This window comes from Herpailurus yagouaroundi, unplaced genomic scaffold (assembly GCF_014898765.1).
Source record: "Herpailurus yagouaroundi ecotype Mexico unplaced genomic scaffold, PumYag 161, whole genome shotgun sequence".
Lineage (NCBI taxonomy): Eukaryota > Metazoa > Chordata > Mammalia > Carnivora > Felidae > Herpailurus > Herpailurus yagouaroundi.
The window spans coordinates 4,353,640-4,380,741 of NW_024412402.1; the positions used below are offsets into that span (position 1 = coordinate 4,353,640).

At 40.9% G+C, this 27,102-nt stretch overlaps 1 protein-coding gene across 5 annotated transcripts in view; it reads right to left on the reverse strand.

Moving 5' to 3' along the window:
- Nucleotides 1–467: 467 nt before the first annotated feature.
- The window catches only part of ALG9 (ALG9 alpha-1,2-mannosyltransferase), a 97,914-nt gene continuing 71,279 nt past the window's right edge, over nt 468–27,102 (reverse strand). For 2 of the 5 annotated variants that reach the window (XM_040482958.1, XM_040482955.1), the window contains 2 exons: nt 4,107–4,225; nt 468–1,865 (listed from right to left, as the gene is read on the reverse strand). In XM_040482958.1, coding sequence (XP_040338892.1) covers nt 1,745–1,865; nt 4,107–4,225 — 240 coding nt within the window. In that variant the 3' untranslated portion in view covers nt 468–1,744. Of the gene's footprint in view, nt 1,866–1,961; nt 3,821–4,106; nt 4,226–27,102 lie in introns of those variants that run through there. The other 3 variants (XM_040482957.1, XM_040482954.1, XM_040482956.1) reach the window with 2 other exon arrangements.

The window sequence follows — 27,102 nt, forward strand, 5'->3', positions numbered from 1 at the left end:
ACTGACACATTGAAGTGATTCCCACTATGCTTGGTTTTTCCACAAGTACAATAAAACTAATCCTCACTGACTTTCACAAATAAATGCCTCTTCCTGGAGTTTTCAGAAGAAACATTCTGTGCTATTTGGCCTTTAAGAAGGCAGGGTAGGGGAGACGCTGGGGCTCCTGGGTGCCTCAGTCATTTAAGTGTCTGACTTTGACTCAGGTCATTATCTCACAAGTTCATGGGTTTGAGACCCACATCGGGCTCTGTGCTGACAGCTCAGAGCTTGGGACCTGCTTTAGATTTGGTGTCTCCCTCTCTGCCCCTCCCCTGCTCACACTGTCTCAGTGTCTCAAAAATAAATAAACGTTAAAAAAAATTTTTTTGAAAGAGTAGGGGAGATGCAAGGAGTGGAGTTTCAACCTCCACCAAAGATTTAAAAGCTAGAAGCAAACGAGAAGATACCAGCCTAAGAAAGGAAAATCAAATTGCCAAGATTTATTTAACTTTTTCTTTTACAGAAAACACACGTACGTGATATAAATAGTGACACGTGGGAATCAAGTACAGGGATCAGGAAGACAAATGAACTGGACAAGACTCTTGCATCAACACTGTACTGCTTCCTGATTTCATGTGCAGCATGAATTACATGGTAATGTATGTATTGGAAAAATTAAAGGCAACATTCATTTAGATTTACCAAAACACCAGAGGGCATCTGAGATCTCATCTTTCTGTTGCAAAAGAATAAAGCTGAGCATACGTCCATCTATCCATTTACTCAAGGCATTTAATGTAGTAACATAAGAATGAATTAACACATGAGCTTTAATAGGCTGTGGAGGCAAAGTTTAAATTGTGTCTCTTTTCCCTCTTCGGAAAAAAATAACCAAATTAAAGCAGAGGTGCCTGACACTGGCTAGAAGACAGCATAATCACAGTGAATTCTTATTTCAAATCCCACGAAATGCAAAAACACAATAAACGATTGCCACTAGTGTTTTGACCCAACAGTCACTCCAGATGTAATAATGCTACAAAACCACATGAGTTTTTAAGGTTCTTTCCCAGAACTCCAAACCAGCAAAAATGTCCCAAGTAAATGGTTGAGATCAAGAACAACCCTGATTTAAAACAATGTTTCTAAACTTCAATTCAATAATAAAGAGTATGGGCTCCCAGTTTCTGTGATTATCCCAAGAGATTAAAATGACTAGTCTTCTGTTTTATCAGATGACAGCCCTCAGGTGCCAGGTACACTTTGATAATAGATGCCTAGCACACTGTCTGGTTCAGTAATGGGACTCAGTGTCGTAAGATCTGGGGTTCAGATAAAGCTGCTTAAGATCAAGAGGTTGGCGGAGCGCCTGGCTGGCTCAGTGGGAAGACCATGTGATTCTTGGTGCTGGGGCTGGGAGTTCGAGACCCACATACAGATTACTAAAAAATAAATAAATAAAATTTAGAGATCAGAAAGCCCTGAAACGGTCAAGTACACCTACTCCCTCATTTAGCTCCATAATCAAAGTTTATTACGAATAATAAACAAAGTCCTCCATATTTCTCAATACACCACAATCTGAAAAGACAAGTACCTCAGATACTTTATCCTTAAAGTGAGCAGAGCAGTTAGCTCATGCTAAACACAGATCCTCTGGAGGAGAAATACTTGTCTGACCAGGTGTTTTGAAACTCTTTTTTCCCAGGCAAAGCTGGCTTCCCTGTATTGCTGAGATGGAGACTTTTCAAAAATGTGTTTATATAACATCACATGAAAAATACTCATTTTCAAAATGAACAACATTCGTTTTTACATCCCTTACCCACAGCATTTGGCACAGTGTTCCACAGTGTATTGTGCTCTCACTAAAGATGTACCTAGAACAGACGAAACCAAAACCAGGTTTTAAAAGGGATAGGAGCAGATATCCCCAAGGAATCCCTTGATCAATCATGACCTTTTTTTGTGCTCTATTACAGGAAGTCCTCACTCAGAAGGATTTTTTTTTTTTTTTAAACATGCAAGGTGAGAAAAGAGACCATCATTGTATCACTTTGATTAGGAAAAAAGCTACTCACCATGGACCTCCATTATGGGACTCTTACTTTCCTGCAAAAAGTAGAAGGCTTTAGCCACTGTGAAAGACAGCACATGGTTACTGCAGGTGTGGCAAGACATTTCACTGCAAATTCTCTACCCTGTAGTCAGACCACATGTGCCAATATTTGCCTTGGAAAGCAGTAACCAAGTATGGAGAATTAAATACCAGAAATCTTTAAAGCAGCAAGTGGAACCCCAATTTATCTTCACTCTCCAGTTACTGTTCTGTACTGTCTAGACCTATTTCCTCTCCAGCGCTTCAACCTCAGTCTGGAAATTCCATGAGAGGGATCCCGACGAGGAGGAGACTTTTTGTATGTTGACTAGCCACTTCTTTCCCTGTGACTTCCTTTCTCTTCTCTTGGGATCAGTTCCTGTTGAAAAGCCCTTCTCTTTGAAGAATGAAAGATGAGAGCTCTGAAAAATCTCTTCATCCTCTCTGCAGATTACTAGACATAATTACCTTTACAGAAATAAGGCACCTATAATATGACCCCAGATTGATTATGTAGAAACGAAACGGATAGGAGATTCTGTGTGGCTGCAAAAGAGCAGGACTTCCAAACATGAGCACAACTTTCCAGACACAGGCTGGGCCGCATCACGGGGCACTGCTGTGATGGTCTAACCCACAGGCAGAATGGAGGCTCTGAAGAACTCAAAGAAACACAGATAAAATTCTTCCTTAAAATAGAAAGTTACATTATCAGTCAGGTCTCTAGCCAACACCATCGCTCTGTCTTCCAATGTCTTCGGACTCAAGAGAGGAAGTATGGAAGAGCTTTAGGTAAGAAGTTCAGGAACCCACGTTCTAGTCCCAGCTCTGTTACTTACTGTGGCCTTGGGCAAGCCACTTGCCCTTCCCCACCACCCCCCAAAGCCTGTTTCATCATCTATAAAATGGACACCAAACCACTTGTCTTGTCTGCCTCACACTGTGACCATGAGGACCAAACGAGATCATGTGAAAGTACTTTGTAAACAGTGAAATACTGTATGTAAAGTAACAGTATATACTCATTACACTTTAATTAAGTCCTTATCATTGCCTATTTGACTAGAAGTGTCCCATGCAGAATGTGCTTTGCAATAGATAGACTCAAAAATACGTGCTGTAAATATACAGTGGCCTTTTCCACTAGGGTTCTTTAAAGAAAGAGGGGGGGGGCGGGAATTCATCAATAGCCTCAAAATACATTACTTAAAAATGTGAGGTCATCCAAACCTACCTACCAAGTGATCGAATTAATTTTCCCCAAATATGTCCTATACAGTTATGGTCTACTCTGCTGATGCTTTTATACAGAAAAGTCTGGAATTCAAGAAACAGCATGCGAAAACTTAACACAGTTTGTTGTATAGGAAATAAACTGAGACTAAGAGGCATCCTACATAATGAAATTAGATTACAGTTCCTCAAATGGTTGCCTTTTTCCTGAGATATCTCCAGGACAGGGTCCTCGTCCTGTGAAGTGCTTTAGAGAAGCTTAGTCCTGCACGAGGGGAAAAGGACATGTAGGTTGGCAATTAGGCTGTGCTCATTTTCAGCACTAGGACTTGAGTAAGGTCTGCTAACAGCTGCCCAACAGCTTTGGTGGAGAAGCCTGTGTGGCCCAAAAGAGGCTTGCTAGTTCTCAGATGCCAGGCCAGAGTATGGAGAGAGAGTTTAATGCAGCCATCCAGTTCAGGGATTTTCAATTCTTCCTGTAAGGTGGCTCTGCTCTTCTCCGGTCTAGTAAATATCGAACAGAAGAAAAACAGTAAGATGTAGAGCAACATACCTACGAGACGTGAAGGCCTTTTTCTGCCTAGCTGCAAAAAGTTCACATGCAGAACAGAGACACAGCAAGACGTGAATGGGAATTACTTTGACCAGCCCAAAGCACCCAGATTCTAGAATCCTGTGTCAGACAGCCTTTATTACAAACGTTACAAATGATGATGTGGAGGGCGTCCTGTCAGTGCAATCACTAGTTAACAGGATGGCCGTCCTTTGGGGTCACAGGCGTGTTGCTAACCTCCACTTTTCTTCCTGATTTGCTTTGCTTTCCGGGGTTTGAGGATGGTGTAGTTTGCATACGCTGTATACTGATCTGACAGGAAGGGGACATAGAATGCCCGCAGCAACTTTGAAGATCTGAAAAACAAGAAAGAAGAAAAAAGAATTCTATCGTTTGAGAGAATTTACTAGCAGTGTTGAAAATGATGAACAGAAGTTAACTAAACATGGCGGTGAGGATCATATCCTGTATATGTAGCAAAGAAAAACCTGTCCTTTAACTACTAGATCATGAAAACAGACTTAATCAAGACCAAGTACCTTGTTACCAACACCGAAAAGACAGTGCCCCTAATAAGCCACAGAATATCCTTCAGAACAGCCTGAGGCCTTCCCTTTGCAGAGAATACGCCACAGAAAAGCTCCAGGTCAATCAAAGGACTGCTATTACTGGAATAAATTCTTAATACCCAAATGGTTTCTGCCTTCCGCCAAATGCCCAAATGATTCTGATTCCAGTTCTAAGTTTCCCTAGAGAGAGAAAGAAAACTACGTGCTGGGCTTCCTGTGCACAGTGTGCCAGCAATGCCTGAGTCAGAGAGGGAGTGTCCCCACAAGCTCGTGTCCCCGGCAGGCTGGAATATGCCCACTTGTGACTAAAACATACAAATAGCTCCAAATCTGAATTTCTCACAAGCTTCTGAAGAATGTGAAAAATGCCTCACATCACTGAGCACTCACTATTGGACAAGCACTGGAAAAAGTGCTCACACTTCTTGAGATATTTAATCCACCCAATTACCCCAGGAAGAAACTGATACTATCCCTACTTTATAGTGGGCAGCTGAGGCTCAGGCAGACGGATTTGCTCAGGGTCACACCACAAGTGATGGAGCCCTCACTCAGACCCAGATCTGATTACAGATTGTGCACTTTTAACCTGCACCAGGGCATATCCCACATCCCAGAAACGGGCGGACCAAATTCATCACTTCCTAGAAAATGTGGCAGTGGTAGTTTCAAATTCTATATGAAGTCTTACTTCTTGACTATGCTTCTGGAGTCTGAAAATCAAAAGTTGGCCCAGTTACCGCCACCCTAAATGAGGCAGCTGAAGAGTGCTCCGCTGGCAGTCCTCTTCCAGACTCTAAACTTGTAAATGTCATGTCAACGTGGCATTTGTACTGGCAGCCTGCCCCTGGGTTTGGCAGACTCCCGCAGTGCCTGCACACAATGATATCGTGCTTGGCATACACACCTCGTAGATTCTCCCCAAATGGGACGCTGGCAGTGCTCGGTTCTCAACAGAGACGTGCTTGACTTCAACAGCTAACAGTTCGAGGGCTTTGATAGAAAAGAGGCTTACAAGACAGACACCCAAGATAAAGCGGGTCTGCTAACAGAACGAACAGGAGGCGGGGGGCACCCACCTCTGTCAGAAAGCAGCTAGTTTATTCTTTCTGCCCATGCTGCACAGATAGGGGGAAGGTCAGAACAGAAAGCCATAAGCCAAAGCAAACTTCTGTGAGCTTAAGTGTAGTAAAGACACGCTAAGACTAATTAAGTGTCATTTCCGTTCCAGTGGACTCTGCAATAAGAGCTCTGTGAGCACAGTCCACGTGTATTTCCGGCCAGCTCAGTCCTTCAGGCTCCAGGAGAACATTAGGGTTGCTGGACCCACTTTGAGTTTTTCACTTTCTTTTCTGAACAATTCCTTACTACGTGGGAAGGCTGTTATTTCATGATTTTGTTTTAGAGTCTTCCTAAGAACAAAGAGAAATTATACTTATTTTTAAAAATAGAATAAAACTGATTCTATCTTGTAATTACATATGGGTCCACTGCAACCTTTGATAAATGTAAGCTATATTATAGGATCTTGGTAGGGGTTTTTTTTCCCCCTCTATCTCATGTTATTTGCAACTTTTTTTTTTAAACGAGTAAGACAAAGGAAAATGATGAAATCACCAAAAAGGATGATACAAAAATAATCACTATTGCATCATCCTGCAATTTTCTCAGTGCACTACCCAAATTATTGTATCATCTTTCAATGGGGTAGAAAGACCTGAGACGCCATCTTGGTAGTCTGCTTTTAGCTTTGATTGAACACAGATGAGAATTGAGAATTTTAAAATTTTCTGTCCATAAGGCCAATAAGAAGACGACAGACAGAGACATGTCACAATCATTAGACAAATCAGAAGATGGACACAAAGAGACAAAGGGCAGCAGCACCTGAAATGCTATCGTGGATGGGGACAATGACCCTAAGTAAAACTCGAGCCTCTTGAGTCTTCAGATGACAACATACTATACAGTACCTAAGGAGGAATCTTCTCAAACTGAAGAACTGATGAGTGAGCAATAGATCTCTCAGAACAAAAAGAAAACAAGGGACTCTCATTCACTTAGTCATTCCACAGGAAGGACTTATTCAATATTTTGCAACGAAAACCTGCTGGACCATCCTGTTATGCTAAAAGGGTGCAGGATGAGATTCTTTCATCTTTTGTGCCGGGGTCCAAATTTTACTTGATACAGTTCATAAATGGACAAATGCCAAAGACAGGTTCGTGTACAAAGGTGACTGGAAAGTATAGATGAGAAACAAACGTGCAAATTCAATGGATCATTTGATGTTTAATAAATTCAAGAATGAAAATGTCTGAATTATGGAGCCAAGAACATAGCTATACTCTCTTTAACAAAATTATGAGCCATTAAAGATTTTTAAAATTCTGGGGGCGCCTGGGTGGCTCAGTCAGTTAAGCATCCGACTTCAGCTCAGGTCACGATCTCGCAGTCTGTGAGTTCGAGCCCCGCGTCAGGCTCTGGGCTGACGGCTCAGAGCCTGGAGCCTGCTTCCGATTCTGTGTCTCCCTCTCTCTCTGCCCCTCCCCCGTTCATGCTCTGTCTCTCTCTCTGTCTCAAAAATAAATATAAACGTTAAAAAAAATTTTTTTTAATAAAAAAAAAAGATTTAAAAAATTCTAGTGTTACATTTTGATGTTGCAAGAGTGAGAAGAACCAGGAGCAGTAAGTTAGAACCTACTGGAGGTAGATTTAAAGTCGGGGACCAGTATTTTCAAGACGGATATATTCCAGGTTCATGCATGACAAATGCTTTCAGAGACATCCATTTCAGGTGTGTATCTATCTAGGTACATCTATTCCAAATGAGGAGAACCTGGAACCAAGTGTCAGGGTCGCTACGTTTAAATTATTAAGATTTTAAATGAAGAGTTTATCTATCCTCTTATTTACATAAGCTATTTATAAAATAAAGTAAAAAATGTAAAAAATGAAAAGTGTCTATTGAGCTAAGATAGTACATGGTGATGGAGTATTTTTCTTGGTGTGCTGATAGGTCATGCCCAGAAATTCTAAAAGAGATCTTGGGCCATAAGTGGGATATCACCAAAAACACTGACTGCCCTGAAATAGAAGAAGGGCCACTATACATGACTGTTGAATGCAAAAGGCATTGAGAAAAGGTAAAAAGATAAAGGAGATTGGGAAAAAATATTTGTAATACATCTGAGAGGATTAGTAGCTAGAGTATGTAAAGCATTCCTGCAGTCAAGGATAAATGACTCCGTGAGGAAAAATGACCAAGAATATGAACAAAGAAAAGAAACATAAATGGCTAACTATATATAGAAAGTAATATTCAATTTTACCAGTAATGAGGGAAATGTAAATTTAGGCACAAATTTTCAATAATCAGGTTTGCATGAATCAAAAAGTCTAGTAGCATCAAACAATCAAACACCGGTGAGGATTTAGGAAATAGATACTGTCAAAGTGAAACCTGCAAAGCCACTTGGAAAGGCAATTTTAACAATATTAAAACAAAAAAACTATGCAGTCCCTATGAAAAGGGTTTTATCTTATACTTTACGCCATACTGCTTTTTTAACAACCTATTTTGTTTTCCATTTGTTACAACAGAAAATTTATAACATATACAACAGTAGGCGAAACATACTACATATAATAGTTTTTAAAAACCAGTAGACGGATTTTTAAAATAAATATCAAATCCTTAAACAACAAAAACAAAAAAAAAAAATCCTATGTGCTTACTATGTGTAGGGCTTTGGGTACTGTCCCTGAGCACACCAAAGTTTCTGTTCTCAAAGAGCTAGTGATCTACGTGGAAGAAACAATATAAATGATACATAACCATGGCACAGCATTTCCTAAATAAAAAAAGGTGATACCAAAGTTCAAAGTGATAATAGACACAGTGAGAAGCGAGGACAAACACTGAGGATTGCATGGGTATGGAAGACACATTTACTGTATCTTAATTCATTTCACCCATCCAGCATTTCCAAGATAGACTAAACAGAAAGGCAACTTGCCCTTTCATAACCAAATCTACAGCCCTTTTAGGTTAAATGCTCTGTCCACTCAGCACCAGCCAGAAAATGGCTTGAATAAAATCCAAACTCTTTCTCATGGTCTACAAAGGCCCAGGAGATGTAGCCCTCACTTACTTGCCCCACCTCACCTTGCACGTTTCCCTCCTCACCCACTACACTCCCACCATGCCAGCCGCCTCTCTCCCTACCCTATAGCCTTCACATGCGTTCCCTCCTCTCCCTGGAACACTCTTCCACCCTCTTCTTCTCATGATTAAGTCCAACTCAATTTTCATTCCTCAACTCAGAGGCAACCTTTGAGAGGTCTCTTTTAAATATATATTTATATATATATATGTATTTTTTTTAATTCACATCAAGTTAGTTAGCATACAGTGCACTAATAATTTCAGGAGTAGAATCCAGTCTTTCACACCTTATGTATAACACTCAGTGCTCATCCCAACCAGGGTCTTCCTTAATGCTCCTTGCCCATTTAGCCCATCTCCCAAACCCACAATCCATCCAGCAATCCTCAGTTTGTTCTCTGTATTTAAGAGACTCATGTTTTGTCGCCTCCATGTTTTTATATTATTTTTGCCTCCCTTCCTTTCTGTTCATCTGTTTTCTATCTTAAATTCCACAGGAGTGAAGTCATATTTGTCTAACTTCACTTAGCATAACACACTCTAGTTCCATCCATGTTGTTGCAAATGGAAAGATTTCATTCTATTTGATGAGTAATACTTCATTGTATATTTATATACACGACATCTTCTTTATCCATTCAATCTGTTGATAGACTTTTGGGCTCTTTCCATACTTTGGCTATTGTCAATAGCTCTACTAGAAACACTGGGGTGCATGGCCCCTTTGAAACAGCACACCTGTACCCTTTAGATAAATACCTAGTAGTGCAATTGCTGGGTCACAGGGTAGTTCTATTTTTAATTTTTTGAGAAATCTCCATACTGCTTTTACAGAGTGGCCACACCAGTTTGCATTCCCACCGGCAAACCAAAAGGGTGCCTCTTTCTCCGCATCCTCGCCAACATCTGTCGTTGCCTGAGTTGTTAATTTTAGCCATTATGACTGGTGTGAGGTGGTATCTCATTGTGGTTTTTGATCTGTATTTCTATGATGAGTGATGTTTACCCTTTTTTCATGTGTGTGTTAGCCATCTGGATGTTTTCTTTAGAAAAATGTCTATTCATGTCTTTTGCCCATTTCTTCACTAGATTACTTGTTTTTTGGGTGTTGAGTTTGATAAGTTCTTTCTGTCATTTTCAAATATCTTCTCCCATTCCATTGGTTGCCTTTTAGTTTTGCTGATTGGTTCCTTCGCCGTGCAAAAGTTGATCATCTTGATGAGGTCCCAATAGTTCATTTTTGCTTTTGTTTCCCTTGCCTCTGGAGACATGTTGAGTAAGAAGTTGCTGCGGCCAAGGTCAAAGAGGTTTGTGCCTGCTTCCTCCTCTAGAATTTTGATGGCTTCCTGTCTTACATTTAGGTCTTTCATCCATTTTGAGTTTTTGTGTATGGTGTAAGAAAGTTGTCCAGGTTCATTCTTCTGAATGTCGCTGTCCAGTTTTCCCAACACCCTTTGCTGAAGAGACTGTCTTCATTCCATTGCATATTATTTCCTTTGTCAAACATTACTTGGCCATACATTTACAGGTCCATTTAAGAGTTGTCTATTCTGGTCCATTGACGTAAGTCTGTTTTTATGTCAATACCATACTATCTTGATGACTACAGCTTTGTAGTACATCTTGAGGTCTAGAATTGTGATGCCTCCAACTTTGGTTTCCTTTTTCAGGATTGCTTTGGCTATCTGGGGTCTTTTCTGGTTCCACACAAATTTTAGGATTGTTTGTTCTAGCTCTCTGAAGAATGCTGGTGTTATTTTGATAGGGATTGCATTGAATATGTAGAATGCTTTGGGTAGTATCAACATTTTAACAATATTTGTTCTTTCAATCCATGAGATGGAATGTTTTTCCATTGTGTGTGTGTGTGTGTGTGTGTGTGTGTTCTTCAATTTCTTTCATAAGCTTTCTATAGTTTTCAGTGTATAGGTTTTTCACCTCTTTGGTTAGGTTTATTCGTAGGTATTTATGGTTTTTGTCACAAATGTAAATGGGATCAATTCCTTGATTTGTTTTTCTGGTGCTTCATTACCGGTGTGTAGACATGTAACTGATTTCTGTGCATTGTTTTTATGTCCTGTGACTTTGCTGAATTCATGGACCAGTTCTAGAAGTTTTTTGGTGGAATCTTTTGGGGTTTCCATATAGAATATCATGTCACCTGTGAAAAGTGAAAGTTTGACTTCCTCCTTGCCGATCTGGATACTTTTTATTTCTTTGTATTGTCTGATTGCTGAGGCTAGGACTTCCAATACTGTGCTGAGTAACAGTGTCAAGAGTGGACATCCCTGTCGTGTTCCTGACCTTAGGGGGAAAGCTCTCCATTTTTCCCCCATTGAGGATGTTATTAGCGGCAGGTCTTTTTTATCTGGCTTTTATGATCTTGAGGTATGATCCTTCTATCCCTCCTTTCTTGCGGATTTTTGGCAAGAAATGATGCTGTATTTTGTCAAATGCTTTCTCTACATCTATTGAGAGGATCATGTGGTTCTTGTCCTTTCTTTTATTAAAATTTTTTTTAACATTTATTCATTTTTGAGACAGAGAGAGAGCATGAATGGGGGAAGGTCAGAGAGAGAGGGAGACACACCATCTGAAAGAGGCTCCAGGCTCTGAGCTGTCAGCACAGAGCCTGACGCGGGGCTCGAACCCACGGACCGCAAGATCATGACCTGAGCCGAAGTTGGATGCCCAACCAACTGAGCCACCCAGGCACCCCGTCCTTTCTTTTATTAATGTGATGTATCACATTGATTGATTTGCGGATATTGAACCAGCCCTGCATTCCAGGTATAAATCCCACTTGATCATGGTGAATAATTCTTTTAATGCATTGTTAAATCCAGTTGGCTAGTATCTCATTGAGAATTTTTACATCCATGTTCATCAGGAAAATTGGGTCTATAGCTCTCCTTTTTAGTGGGGTCTTTGTCTGGTTTTGGAATCAAGGTAATGCTGGTCTCCTAGACAGAGTCTGAAAGTTTTCCTTCCATTTCTATTTTTTGGAACAGCTTCAAAAGAACAGGAGTTAACTCTTGTTTAAATGTTTGGTACAACTCCCCTGGAAAGCCATCTGGCCCTGGACTCTGGTTTTTTGGGGGAGATTTTTTTTTTTATTACTAATTCAATTTCTTCATTGGTTATGGGTCTGTTCAAATTCTCAACTTCTTCCCGGTTCAGTTTTGGTAGTGTATATGTTTCTAGGCATTTGTCCATTTCTTTCTTCCAGATTTCCCAATTTATTGGCATATAATTGCTCATAATATCCTCTTATTATTGTATTTCTGCTGTCTTGGTTGTGCTCTCTCCTCATTTTATTTATTTGGGTCCTTTTTCTTTTTGATCAAACTGGCTAGGGGGTTATCAATTTTGTTAGTTCTTTCCAAGAACCGGCTCCTGGTTTCACTGATCTGTTCTTTTTTTTCCCTCCCCAAAGCATTGATTTTTGCCATAATCTTTATTATTGCCAGTCTTCTACTGGTTTAGGGATTTATTTGCTCTTCTTTCTCCAACTCTTTAAGGTGTAGACCTTTCTTCCTTCTTAAGAAAAACCTGTACAGCTATATACTTCCCTCTTATGACCGCCTTTGCTGGATCCCAGAGGTTTTGGGCTGTTGTGTTACTTTCATTGCCTTCCATGTACTTTTTAATTTCCTTTTTAATTTCTTGGTTAACCCATTTTCTTCAGTAGGATTTTTTAACCTCTAAGTATTTGTTGTCTTTCCAAATGTTTTCTTGTGGTTGATTTCGAGTTTCATAACACTGTGGTCTGAAAATATGCCCGGTATGATCCTGATCTTTTTGTATTTGTTGAGAGCTGATTTGACCCAGTATGTGATCTATTCTGGAGGATGTTCCAAGTGAACTTGAAAAGAATATGTATTCTGTTGCTTTAGGATAAAATATTCTCAATATAACTGTTAAGTCCATCTGGTCCAGTGTGTCATTGAAAGCCACTGTTTCCTTGAATTTCTGTTTAGATGATCTGTCCATTGCTCTAAGTGAGGTGTTAAAGTCCGGTACTATTATGGTATTATTATCATTGAGTTTATGTTTGTGATTGATTTATATATTTGGGTCTTCCACGTTGGGAGCATAAGTGTTTACAACTGTTAGATCTTCTTGGTGGGTAGACCTCTTAATTATGATATACTGTCCTTCATCTCTTTTAACAGTCTTTATTTTAAAATCTAGTCTGATATCAGTATGGCTACTCTGGCTTCCTTTTGGTGACTATTAGCACGATAGATGGTTCTCCATTCCCTTACTTTCAATCTGAACATGACTCTAGGTCTAAAATGGGTCTCTTCTAAAGAACAAATAGATCTTGTTTTCTTATCCATTCTGTTAACCTATGTCTTTTGATTGAAGCATTGAGACCATTGACATTTAGAGTGAGTACCAAAAGATCTGAATTTATTGCCACTGTGTTGCCTGTAAAGCTGGAATTTCTGGTGGTGTTCTCTGGTCCTTTCTAGTCTTTGTTGCTTTTAATCTTTTTTTGTTTTGTCTCATCTTTTCTCCTCTCAGAGAATCCCCTTAAAATTTCTTGCAGGGCTGGTTTAGTCATCACAAATTCCAGTACTTTTTGTTTGTCTAGGAAACTATCTCTCCTTCTATTTTGAATGACAGCCTTGCTGGATAAAGAATTCTTGACTGCATATTTTTCCAATTTAGCACGTTGAATATATCCTACCACTCCTTTCAGGCCTGCCAAGTTTCTGTGGCTAGGTCTCCTGTGAACCTGATCTGTCTTCCCATACAGGTTAAGGACTTTTTTTCCCTTGTTGCATAATTCTTTGTGTATTTTGTGAATTTGACTAAGATATGCCTTGTTGATTATTGGTTTTTGTTGAATCTAATGGGAGCTCTCTGTGCTTCTTGGATTTTGATGTCTGTGTCTTTCCTCAGGTTAGGAAAGTTTTCTGCTATGATTTGCTCACATAAAAAAAACCTTCTACCACTTTTTCTCCCCATTTTCTGAGACTCAAATGATTCGGATGTTATTCCTTTTTTAGTGAGTCACTGAGTTAATTCTTGTATCATGCTCTTTTACCTTAGTTCCCCTTTTTTTCAGCTTCATTATTCTCCATAACTTTGTCTTCTATACCACTGACTCACTGCTCTGCTTCATCCATCCTTGCTGCTGTGGTATCACAAGTGCATCTCAGTGATAGCATTTTTTAATTTCGTCCTGACTAGATTTCACCTCTTATCTCTGCAGAAAGGGATTCTATGCTTTTTTCAACCCCAGCTAGTATGCTTACTATCGTGGTTCTAAATTCTAATTCAGACATCTTGCTTCTACTCATGTTAAGTCCCTGGCTGTCATTTCTTCCTGTTCTTTCTTTTGGGGTGAATTCCTTCATTTTGTCATTTTGGAGGAAGAAAAAGAATAAAAATTAACAAGATTAAAAACACCACCAAAAAATCAAATAAAGGAAACTAGCTCCGAGGTATAGTTTGGTCTGGGTGTTGAAAGAAGCTTGATTACATAGAGGAAAAAAGGAAAGAAAAAGAAAAAAAAAGTAAAAATTGTTTAAAATTAAGAATATGTATACAATAAAATAGAATTAAATGAATTGGAGAAGGTAAAATAGAATAAAAAATAAATCCCCAAAAAATAGTAAAAATTTTTAAAAATTTATATAAAAATGGAAAATAAAAATGTTTTCTCTTTCTGTATCCAAGAACACACACACACACACACACACACACACACACACACACACACACACACACACAACAGATGAACCAGTGAAAAGAATGAAATCTGAATGAAATTATATCCAGATTCCCCTAGAAGTCAAACTATGAAGCACTTTATATTCCATACCCTAAGCAGGCAGAGGGACTTGTGGTGGTCCTCTAGGGCTTGCTTGGTACAGCTGGGCAGGGCTTGGTGTAGTAGCTCCATTCTCCACTAGGTGGTGCTACTTAGCTTACTGGGGTGGCTCAGTGTGGCACATGTGCCCATGTATGTGGGAGAGGTGAAAATGGCATCACCCAGATTCCCAGTCTCTAGCATCAGAACTCTGTGCTCTACCTGACTAGCAATCAAGCACCCCTCATTTGTCTCCAGCTTCTGTCTACTCCCCGCTTCTATAGTGTCCATGTCCAAGCCATTAGCCTTCCAGGCAGCAGTGCCCTCATGAATTTTATCTCAGATGGGGCTGTTTCCAAACCCCTCACTTCTGAGGGCCCTGCGGCTTAGACCCTCTCCAACCCTCTAGGGGAGAGTCTCACCAAGAAATGGCCAGATGCCAGGTTGCCCCTGGGAACATTCCTACAATCACGCTGCTATAGACACTCAGAGGTTGTGGCTGGATGCTGGTTTGCCCCAGAATAAGTTTGTGCATAGCAGCAGCATTTCAGGGATTATGGTAAACACACAACCTGCATCAGGTTTCACCACACCCTGGTGTTTTTGTTTCAATACCACAATTGTATTCTCTGAGGTCCACTGGGACCTTTGCCTGTGGTGAGACCGTGCCAAATGCCCTCCTTGCAGGGTAGCAGGGGAACCGCTTCCCTCCGTGTGGCTCACAGACCCCTCAGACCTCGCTGCCTACTCCTGGGGATTTGCTCTTCTCACCAGGGGACAGCCAGGTATTGGGCTGTGGGATTCCCAATGCTGCTCTGCCCTGTATAGAGTCCTAATGATATCGAAACCCTCTCCTTCCTCCTTTCTCCCTTTCTTGTTCAGGCACTTATGGGTGCTTCGACTTTCTCTCCAGCTTTCAGGGGACTGTTTTTCCTGTACTCTCCCCCCTCCCCTTTCTCTGTCCTCCGTCCACAAATACCACTCCCTACCCTCCACGGCTTCTCTCTCACCCTCACCTCTCCGCACTGCATACCTGCTGAGTTCTTTGGCTCAAGTTATGCAGATTGTTGTTAACCTGCAGATCTATTTTCTAGGTGTGCAAAATGGTTTGATGCTGATCTAGCTGCATTTCAGGGATAAGAAAAGCCAAGAACTTCCATGCTCTTCCGCCAACTGGACACCCTCCTCAACAGGTCTTGAAACCATCCTAGGAAACCCTAGGTTTCCATTTCTATCAGTTAATCTCTTTCAGCGTACCTTGTTTATTACACTCCTCACAATTTTTAATTATACATTTATTTGTTGGCTAACTTGTTTATTTTCTATCCTCCACACCCTCCACCAAAGATCTCTGGGACCAAGTCTGTTTTATTTACCAACAGTACAGTGTCTGGCATATAGTAAGTGCTGAAGAAAAAATGTTGAATGGATGGATGAATGGAAAGCAGGGAGGCAGCAAGACAGAAAGAAGAGAGTGACACAGGGATTTTATACAAATGAGACCTGACTTCAGTTCGGTTCAGCCACCAGTGACTGAGCACCATGTCAAACAATGGGTTAGAAAAACAATGGTGGACAAAAGATTGCTACTCTCAATAGGGAATTTAAACTCCAATCGTCTGTGTGGTTTGCAATAACCATGTTGCCAAGGCCAAACATGGGTCTGACTTGGAAACATCAAGAGATCCACAAAGCATCTGATTGTGTCATGCTTCATCAGGGTACAATCCTAAGAAATTGACCATCGAATTCTATCACGTGTTCAAGAAGTAAGAAGGCCTTTCTACTTAAGCCTGAAACACAAAACTATATAAAAGATGGTGACCCTCTATAAGTAGAAGCTAAGAAGAATCTATCATCAGAGATTGGTATTGGGGGAAAAAAACCTTATGAGAAGATGAATCTTCTTTTCTCCTGCTGAATCTGCTTGTAGTCTTTAAGAGCACTGTCTACCTTTCATATCTACAGCCACTACTATCTTCTAGAAGATGAATAAACAGTCAATCTACACACCTCTGTATGTGTATAATGATTTTTTTTTTTACACTCAAAGACAAGTTGGCTTGAATTCTTCACTTGTAACACTATAGCTGCTGTTCTAAATTTCTTACCATCAACAGTTTTAATATGTTAAGCACGACTGGGTCATTTTGAACTGTTTTAGTGTTGCTGGAAAAAGGGAAATCAAATGGGTTATTTGCCTTTGTGAAAGAAAAGAGCAGTTGAGCACTGGAATAATGTGTGCGTGTACACTCACAGACCTGGAAACAAAGATCAGACTGAAATACAAATGAGAACAAAACTAATGTCTATCAAAACTCCTACAACAATGTCTGTAATGATGTGAAACGCCAAAGTATTGCCCTAGGGAAGCACAGGAAGCATAATTTAGGGAGACACAAAATACGTGCCTCAGTCATGGAAGCCGACTTCCCCTCTCCCAGTGAGAAAGTCACTCAAGCAATTCAAGGATGAAATAGACGTGGACAAAGCAATTGCCTCAATAGCATAATTAGCTGACAGCTCAGAATGTTTTCTAATTCAATTACCAGCCCTATTTATCAGGGCCAGGGCACGCTCTGCCATGGAGATTTCAATCTGCCCTTGCTGACGTCAATGGAAGACTGCCTGACAGTTCAACAGGCATAAATGAAATGCTGGGTCAATTTTTCACGTTAAAAACAAAACGTCCTAGTCCTCAGGTTTTCTCTTTTATTTTTATCTATCCATCCATCCATCCATCCAAACATCAATATCCCCGTAAACCTATAGTCTAAATACATCACCAGTTCTTTTTTATTTTTTTTCTTTTATTTTTTTTTTTTAATTTTTTTTTCAACGTTTTTATTTTTTATTTTTGGGACAGAGAGAGACAGAGCATGAACGGGGGAGGGGCAGAGAGAGAGGGAGACACAGAATCGGACACAGTCTCCAGGCTCCGAGCCATCAGCCCAGAGCCTGACGCGGGGCTCGAACTCACGGACTGCGAGATCGTGACCTGGCTGAAGTCGGACGCTCAACCGACTGCGCCACCCAGGCGCCCCACCAGTTCTTTTTTAAAGCTGGCTTCCTCTCTTGGTCTCCATCTCTTGCTCTCCTGCACTCAGTTCATATTTCAGGGACTGATTTTCTGCAGTAGAGTGGGCCGTTCACAGCTATCTCTAGTTCTGAAGAGATCTCAGAATCCCATCAAGGTTTAATTTTAGCCACCCTCAACCTACAGTCCCATATCAAGCAATTTAAGAGCTTATCAAAAAGCTGGTATGCATCAAAAATGTAACAGTTCTGGGGCACCTGGGTGGCTCAGTTGGTTAAGCATCTGACTTTGGCTCAGGTCATGATCTCACAGTTTGTGGGGTCGAGCCCTTCGTCTGGCTCTGGGCTGACAGCACAGAGCCTGGAGCCTGCTTCAGATTCTTTGTCTCCCTGTCTCTCTGCCCGTACTCCACTCACACTGTCTGTCTCTCTCAAAAATAAATATTTTTTTAAAATGTGACAGTTCTTTGATACTCTTAAGTAGGAAATGGGTTGAGGGACACTAATGTTTAGTCAGTACTGCGGAGCAGACATTTATCTCTTTTCCCAATAAGAGAGATGGACACAGGAGTTGTGCTGGGTGCCATACTCCACTAGAACACCAGCCTCTTGAAGACAGAACTTCATCTAAGTGCTCAGTCTCCAGTTTTTAGGATGGTACCACAGAAAGAACTCAGTAAATCCTCTTCTGTGGGTGAAAGAATGACTGTGCCCTGCCTCTTAAATGTGAGCATCTACTCTCACCTCCCTCACTTCAGGCAATTTCATCTTCTAAAAGAAAAAGCAATTATCAAAAATAATACAAAGCTTTTTTCTCTTATCTTCCCAAACAATTCAGTCCTAAAGACGTCAGATTGGTCTAAACAGAGCAGGGGCCTACAGTAGGAGGGTGGGGGAGGGCAGAAGCTATGATGGCCCATGGGATGTTCCAGCACAACTGACATGTAGAGGGCATCCATATTAGCAAAGAAAACATTAATGCAAAAGGTCAAGTAACCTCTCCAGGTCTCTGTTAATGTAAGATTTACTGAATGAAACTTAATTTCCCACAGGCGTGTCCAACAGACCCTTGACACTCAATAAATAGATATATTCCCAGTTGCAACCTCCAAAGATCCATATCATGATCTACAAGTTCACTGAGACACAAAGTGTACTCACAGCACTTCAAGACTGGTGTACAACTGATTCATGGCCCTGGTCAGTCACTTGACATGATACCATAACCTCTTGATAGTCACCTTTAGACAAAAATTCAGAATGAGGGGACTGAGAAAGAACTGGTATTAGGAAACTGGCCATTTTCTGACCTTTAGTCCCACCAAGGTGCTGGGAAAATGCTCTACACTCATCTGTTTTCTGTTTGATGGCTACTTAGATATGAAGGTATTATATGCTACACGCACCATTCTTGTGCAGAAGACACTACACAGCATTCAAAAATGTTTCTGCCTCTCCTCTTTGGACCTCCTTTGGGCTATTTCTATGTGAGAACTAGTAAGTAACATTGGAAGCCACTTTAGGTAGAGGATTATTCCAGGGATGCAAAGATGGTTCAATATTCACAAATCAATCAATGTGATATACCACATCACCAAAATGAAAAAAAGCACATGATCATCTCTATAGTTGCTGAGAAAGCAAGTGATAAAATTCAACATCCAATCATGATGAAAACTCCCAACAAAGTGGGTTTAGAGATAAAAATCCTTTGACACAATGAAGGCCATATATGAAGACCCCACTGCAAGGCGGAGGCCCACGTGGGGCTGTTGCTCAGCAGGCCCGACCTGGCTTTAGGCCCAGGGCCTCCCAGCCGGGGATTCGGCACCTGCACCCACCCAGCCGCTGCCAGCTCTCGCGGTGCACTGCGGCCTCCACTGCAGCATTCTACCTGGGTGGCTGGGCGGTCCGTGGGCAGCAGCGAGGCCACGCTGACCGACTATGGAGGAGCAGCAGAGCACAATGAGCTGGAGGCTCTCGAGTCCATCCACCCCAACTCCTTTCACAGGCAAGGGTCTCTCAGCTACCCCCTCAAGCCCCAGTTCTGTTCATGTTCTCTCTCACCAGCAGTACAGCTGTGCTGTGAGGACAGGAAGGGGATGAGTGAAGAGCAGCTTGAGAGTGTCATTAACCAGTAGTATCAGAAAATCCACCCAGTTTCACCATTACTCTGACATCTGAGGCCTGAGAAAATGAAGAAACTGTCCAGGCTATCCCTCAAGTTAACATACAGTTAAAAATACCTAGATGAAGCCCTTCTATGAAATAATCTCCCAAGAAAATCTATAAGACAACGATGGCTCAGACATTTTAACACAATTAGCATTACAGGCAGAAGGAAACCATGGTATGGTGATGATCTTTAGGGACAGCTGTGTGAGAAAAACTAAATGAAACAGATCAAATAAAAACCAGAAAAGGGGCGCCAGTGGGGCTCATTTAGTTAAGCATCTGACTCTTGATTTTGGCTCCGGTCATGGTCTCAGGGCTCATGGGCTCCAGTCCTGCATTGGGCTCAGTACTGACCATACAGTGCCTGCTTGGGATATTCTCTCTCTCTCTCTCTCTCTCTCTCTCTCTCTCTCTCTCTCTGCCCCTGCCCAGTTCACATATGCTCCCTCTCTCAAAATAAACAAACATTTAAAAAGAAACTGGAAGAGAGGAAACAAAACAGAAAAAGAAGCAGACAAAGCTGAAAGGCAATTATTTCATGGCACTCCTGTTACAAATGAGAAGTTGGAAGGCCAAGTTTGATGCAGAACTCTTAGAAATTAAAAAGAAATGAATGCAAGAAGGAGAATGAGCAGGAAAGAATAAATTAAGTGGGAAACAGCTATTTGAAACATTGCAACAGATCATCATCTTGACACATCTGATACCCAGTTTTCAGAAGATGCTGCAAGCAGTAGAGGTGGATGAACCTCGCAGGAAATGGAGGACTTGGAGCCAGAGGATGACAAGGATGACAAGGATGAGTCAGATTACAATCGTGCTGACCCAGAAGACACTGACCTGACAGACGAGTGAACTATCCTTAACTGCAGAGAGCCCAGACTGCCACAGTACCTGTGGCTGTGCTGAGGTGTTGATCTTTAACTCTGAGAAAAAATACTTTTCAAGAGAATATTCATCTGATAGCTCTCACCATTCAGCTTAATAAACTGACCTTAAAATTTCAACAAAAAAAAAGAGAGAGAGAGAGAGAAAGAAGGAAAAAAAACCTACAGCTAATATCACTCTCAATGGTGAAAAACAGAGCTTTTCCTCTAAGATCATGAACAAGACAAGAATGTCCACTCTCACCACTTTTATTCAACACAGTACTGGAAGTCCTAGCCACAGCAACCAGACAAGAAAAATAAAAGGCATCCAAATTGGTAAGGAAGAGGTAAAACTTTCACCATTTGCAGGTGACATGATACTGTACACAGAAAATCCTAACAACTCTGCCAAGAAACTAATAGAGTAATAAATAAGTTCAGCAAAGTGGCTGGATATAAAATTAATACCCAGAAATCTATAGCACTGCTATACACTAATAACAAAGTAGCAGAAAGAGAAATTAAGAAAATAACAGCATTTACAACTGCATCAAAAATAGTAAAATACCTAGGAATAAACTTAGTCAAGGAGAAAAAGACTTACATCCAAAAAACTATAAAACCGTGATCAAAGAAACTGAAGAGGATACAAACAAATGGAAATATCTACTAGGTTCATGTATTGGAAGAATTAACACTGTTAAAATGTCCATACTACCCAAAGCAATTTACAGATTCAATGCAATCCCTATCAAAATGCTAACAGCATTTTTCATAGAATTAGAACAAATAATCCTTAAATTTGTATGGAACCCCAAATGACCCCAAATAGTCAAAGCAATCTTGATAAAGAAAAACAAAAGTGGAGTAATCAGAATTCCAGACTTCAAGTTACACTACAAAGTTCCAGTAATCAAAACAGTATGGTACTGGTACAAAAACAGATACACAAATCAATGGAACTGAATAGAAAACCCAGAAATAAACCCACACTTATACAGTCAATCTTTGGCAAAGGAGTCAAGAAAATACAAGGGGGAAAAGACCGTCTCTTCAACAAATGATGCTGAGAAAATTGGATACATACATGCAAAAAGAGGAAGCGGGACCACTCTCTCACGTCATACACAAAAATAAACTCACCATGGATTAAAGATCTAAATCTGAGATGTGAAACTATGAAAATCCTAGAAGAGAGCACAGGCAGTAATTTCTCTGATATCAGCTGTAGTAACATTTTTCTAGATAGGTCTCCTGAGGCAAGGGAAACAAAAACAAAAATAAACTATCAGGACTACAGTAAAATAAAAAGCTTTTGCACAGCAAAGGAAATCATCAACAAAACAAAAGGGCAACCTATGGAATGGGAGAAGATGTTTGTAAATGATATATCTGATAAGGAGTTAATATCCCAAATATATAAAAAACTCATATAACTAAACATCAAAAAAAAAAAAACAGTTTTAAAAAGGGGCAGAGGACCTGAATAAATATTTTCCAAAGATGACATCCAGATAGCTAAGAGACACAGGAAAATATGCTCAACATCACCCATCATCGGGGAAATGCCTTATCAAACCACAATGACATGTCCCCTCACACCGGTCAGAATGGCTAAAATAAAAAACACTAAAAACAAGTGTTGGCAAGGATGTGGAGAAAAAGAGATCATTATGCACTGTTGGTGGGAAAGTAAAGTGGTGCAGCCACTGTGGAAAACAGTATGGAGGTTCCTCAAAAAATTAAAAATAGAAATACCATATGATCCAGTAATTCCACTACTGGGTATTTACCCAAAGAAAACAAAAACACTAATTCAAAAAGATACATGCACCCCTAAGTTTACTATAGCATGGTTTACAATAGCCAGGATATGCAAGCAGCCCAGGTGTCCACTGACAGGTGAATGGATGAAGAACATGTGTTGCATATATACACAAGGGAATATTATTCAGCCATAAAAATGAAATCTTGCCAGGGCGCCTGGGTGGCTCAGTTGGTTGAGCATCTGACTCTTGATTTCAGCTCAGGTCATGATCCCAGGGTCATGGGATTGAGTCCCACATCAGGCTCTGAGCGAAGCATAGAGCCTGCTTAAGATTCATTCTCTCTCCTACTTCCCCTCTACCCCACTCACATGCTCTAATTAAAAAAAAAAAAAAAAAAAAAAAGAGTAAACTTCAATGAAATCTTGCCATTTCTGATGACATGAATAGAGCCAGAGGGTATAACGCTAAACAAATAAGTCAGTCAGAGAAAGACAAATACCCCATGATTTCTCTTATGTCGAAGTTCAGAAACAAATGAACAAAGGAAAAGAGAGAGACACAGAAACCAAGAAATAAACTCTTAACACTATCCAGAACACACTGATGGTTACCAGAGGGGAGGTGGGGGATGGGTCAAATAGGTGCTGGGGACTAAGAGCATACTTACTGTGATGAGCAATGAGTCATATATAGAATTACTGAATCACAATCATATTGTGCATTTGAAAGTAATCTAACACCATGTGTTAACCATACTGGAATTAAAATTTCATTTTTAAAAAGAGATGTGGATTTACACAATGGACTATGTTACACAGCCACAAAAAAAGGAGGAGACTGTTCCATTTGAGACAACATGGATGGACCCAGGGGGTACTATGCTAAGTGAAGTAAGTCAGAATGAGAAAGACAAATAACATATGATTTCACTTATATGAGCAATCTAAAAAATAAAACAAATGAATAAACAAAAAGCAGAATCTGACCTATAAATATGGAGAATAAACTGATGGATGCCAGAGGGAAGGTGGGTAAAGGGGATAGGCAAAACGAGTGAAGCTGAGTGGGAGATACAGGATTCCAGTTATGGAATAAATAAGTCACAGGAATAAAAGGCACAATATAAGGATACAGTCAATGACATTGTAATAGTGATGTATGGTGACAGATGGCAGTTTCACCTGTGGTCAAAGTAGAAATAACGTATGACCTTATCCAAGTGTGAACTTGTACACCTGAAAACTAATGTAACATTGTGTGCCAAATCAAACTAAAAAAAAAGAAAAAGAAAATGAAATTCATCAAATAATGGATAAATATTCTTCTGAGACCTTACTATGTGCTAGGAGTTTCAGAGATTCAGCAAGAGTTGTGGTTTCTAACTCTCAAGGAACTCAGAGTTAAGACCTCTGATGAGACCAGCTGCTTGGTCTAAGCCAGTTAAAAGCAGTGGCAGTCCTGAAAGACTGTATATACTTTTCAAATCTGAGAGTCTCTATAGTATGGACTTGGAGCACCGATGGTCTTGTACACAGTCTCTTTCTAGAGAACGAATTTCACAACAACGGGAGGCACACTCTCCGAGCTTCAGAAATACACACACACACACACACACACACACACACACACACAGGTTTGTCCTTCTTAAAATGTCAGCAGATCTCAATGATAAACAGCTCAAGACTACAATGAGGAAAATGCTGCTGTGTTCTGAAACCAAAGCTAGCCTGGGGTAGATCTGCCAGATGAAAGTCTCAGCTAAGTATCTGGGAGAAGATAACACAAAACCAAACAAAAAGGAAAGGCCAAGAACTGATAAAGAAACAAAAAGTATTGAGAACAATGAACTACCAAGAATCACACAAGTTCAGAAACTCTGATCTCTTCTTCCTTACGATTTCTCAGTATTCTTGACATAGATGAAGGAGCTGGAAGTACGACCATGATTGATGGGTGGGGAAAAGACCAGAGCACTTCAGTTACTGACTGGGAGGAAGAACTAATTCTACCCCAAGGACTTGAACATCATCTGAAGCATGTCAAAGTGTTGGCCTGAAACCAAATTCTGCCATAGGGTGTAGTCTCCCTTTCCATCTGGGTAGTACAAAGCTGCAGATGAACAGCCTGCTGGGCTATTTTGTGCACCACAGGTCTCTTGTACAAGACATCTCCTTTAAAAAGCAAAATTTCAAAAACTATTCAATTTGGATGAAGAATGGCATCAAAAGAGCTGTGATGGTTTTAAAACACGTCCATAAATCCTTTGATATTTCTCCCACCAATAGGGAAAGTCTAATTCCTCTGCCCTCAAACTTGGGTTATTCGAATGGCTTGTTGTCTATGAACAGAATGAGACAAGAGTGATACACTGTATGAATTCCAAGACTAGGTCATCAAAAACGTTTTATCTCTTGAGATACTAGCTTTTGGAAGCCAGCCACCATGCTGTGAAGAAGCGTGGGCCACATGGTGAAGCCACATGTAGATGTCCTGGCCAACAGCCCAAGCTGAGATCTAGCCAGCATCAACTGCTAGACATGTGAGAAGGCCTTCCCAACGCCTCCATCCAGCCCGAACCACCATCTGATGGCCAATGCATAAAGAACTCTGAGCAGCTGAAGAACTGTCTGGCTGAGCCCAGTCAACTCCAGAACATGAGAGAAAACAATAATCAGTAAGTGCTATTCTTTCATACTGCTAAGCTTAGAATGATTTGTTACACCACCACAACTAGAACAAGGGCTTCCAACTAATTTGCCCTTTGCAGTGATTCTCTATGATCTCCCAGAAATAAACAGTTCTGCTTATGCTGGGGTTAGGGACAGAGGACACCATGGCTGCCATCAACCAGACTACCACACAGGACCAAAATGGATACAGGTGTCATGGCCTCTTCAGGCCTCAGGGCTGCTGTATTCACTAACACTTGGAGGCTAAAAGAAGACTCATAGTCTCAGTAAACAATCTCCACAGCAGGTAAAGCTCAGTGGCCACTGAGAATCCTGTGCTGGGCATTGAAAGAATACATACAGCAGAGGCTATCAGGACTAGGGAAGGCCCCTCTCCTACCGGGCCCGAGGGGGTTAACTTTCAACTCCCAACTTGCATCTCTTCTTCTAGAACTATACATTGGCAGGGCTTTGAAATCCTGCCCTTTTTAAGTCTCCCCAAATTATCCTCAGCCCCTCATCAGGCAAACCTAAAATTCAGTTAGATGAGGCTAACACATCCAAAACAAGGAAGAAGGAAATCTCATAATCCAAAAACCAAAGGTTTCAAGCAAAGCAGCCAGACAAAAGGGACCTATAACAAAGGAGGAAAGTGTGGGCGGAAAGCAGCCGCGTGAAGCAGTGACAGGGCCTCCCAGCTTGTTTCTAAAGCCACACACAGGCAGGCCCTGGTGTGCAGGAGGCCAGCTCCAACATCCTGGAGAAGCACTTCCCACCAGACTCCTACACCACACTTAGGAGGAACCCACCATTGAGCCGGTAGTTTATTCCAACACTCTCCCTTCACTCCTCTCTGGGGAATCTCAGAGTAGGCATTACATCCACCCACTTGTCGAGCTATTTTATACAAGCAGCAATTATATCATGCTTCAAAGAAGGAAAAAAAATCCTCTCTTATTTTAGAAAGTATGTAATATGAGATGGCCATAGAGTAACAAATGTGTCTGGTTTAAAAAGTGATCTTGTTTACTAGTTTAGATTCCATATCCTAGGAGTCAGAGAAAACCTGATAAAACTAGCCAGACGCAGACATGGCGAACTCAGGGAGAGGAGAGGAAGGCACAGCTTGGTACCAGCTGTAAGCAAGGCGGGGGAACAATAGAAAATGGTTAAGATCTTAGGCCTGGGTCCCATCTCAGACTAACAGGTTCTGGGATCTCTAGGCCTCTCATAAAGCAGAGAAGCAGCCTGTTGGTAAAGAATGGACATCTGGACTGCCATTCACCCAAACGGGCTAAGCACATTTAGTCCTCTTTACGGAGTCATTCTTCACTAGCCCAACAGTAAAGGCCTTACTTATCTTCCAACAATTTCCATGGAAAACAAGCCCATGTATTCACAGATACTCAGAATGTCTAAATTTATACCAGTCACCATATCGTTCTAATCATCTTTAAGCTACCTCCCCCTGGAGCTGAGTCTCCACCCAGGAGGGTATTCTGATGTGCCCGTACGGTCTTCAAACTACCCAGGCTGTTTCCCTTGCAGATGGCTGAGACCTAACCTAGGCTACAATACCAAGGAGGGTCAGCAGATTAAGTCAAATAACTTAACTATGGGAAAATCCACAGTAAACATGACTCTGGGGCAAAGGAACCATACATGCTCCATTCCTCATCCTGCTTTTTGGGGCAAGCCGTGTATTCTGGTCACATTAAATAAAGCATACGTCTTGATTTGCCCAGGACAGGACACCTTTAATTTTCAAGAGCATTTGGATTTGGATGATGTATTATAGATCACTTTACCTAAAAGCCAATTTAAGCCAGTGAAAGAGGTCAATTAAATTTCTCTTGACTAAACCCTCAGGCGTTTCATCCAAAAGGCTTCTTTTTATCTTTCCACTTGCGCTCGTGATTTCTTCTCTGTGAATTATGGGAGTGGTGCCGCCCTCTTTACCACCGGTACAAATCCTCCTTTTCCTTTAAGCCTCAGCTCAGGAACCTCGTCCTCCGGGAAGCTTCTCAGTATACTCCTACCTCCACAGACAGGCCTCTCCTTTCTTAGAAGGTCTAGCGTTACAACCTGGTACCTTTCTATGGTCTTAATACTATTTTCAAGTTGTTTTTGCATGTATAACTACACAAGTTGTAA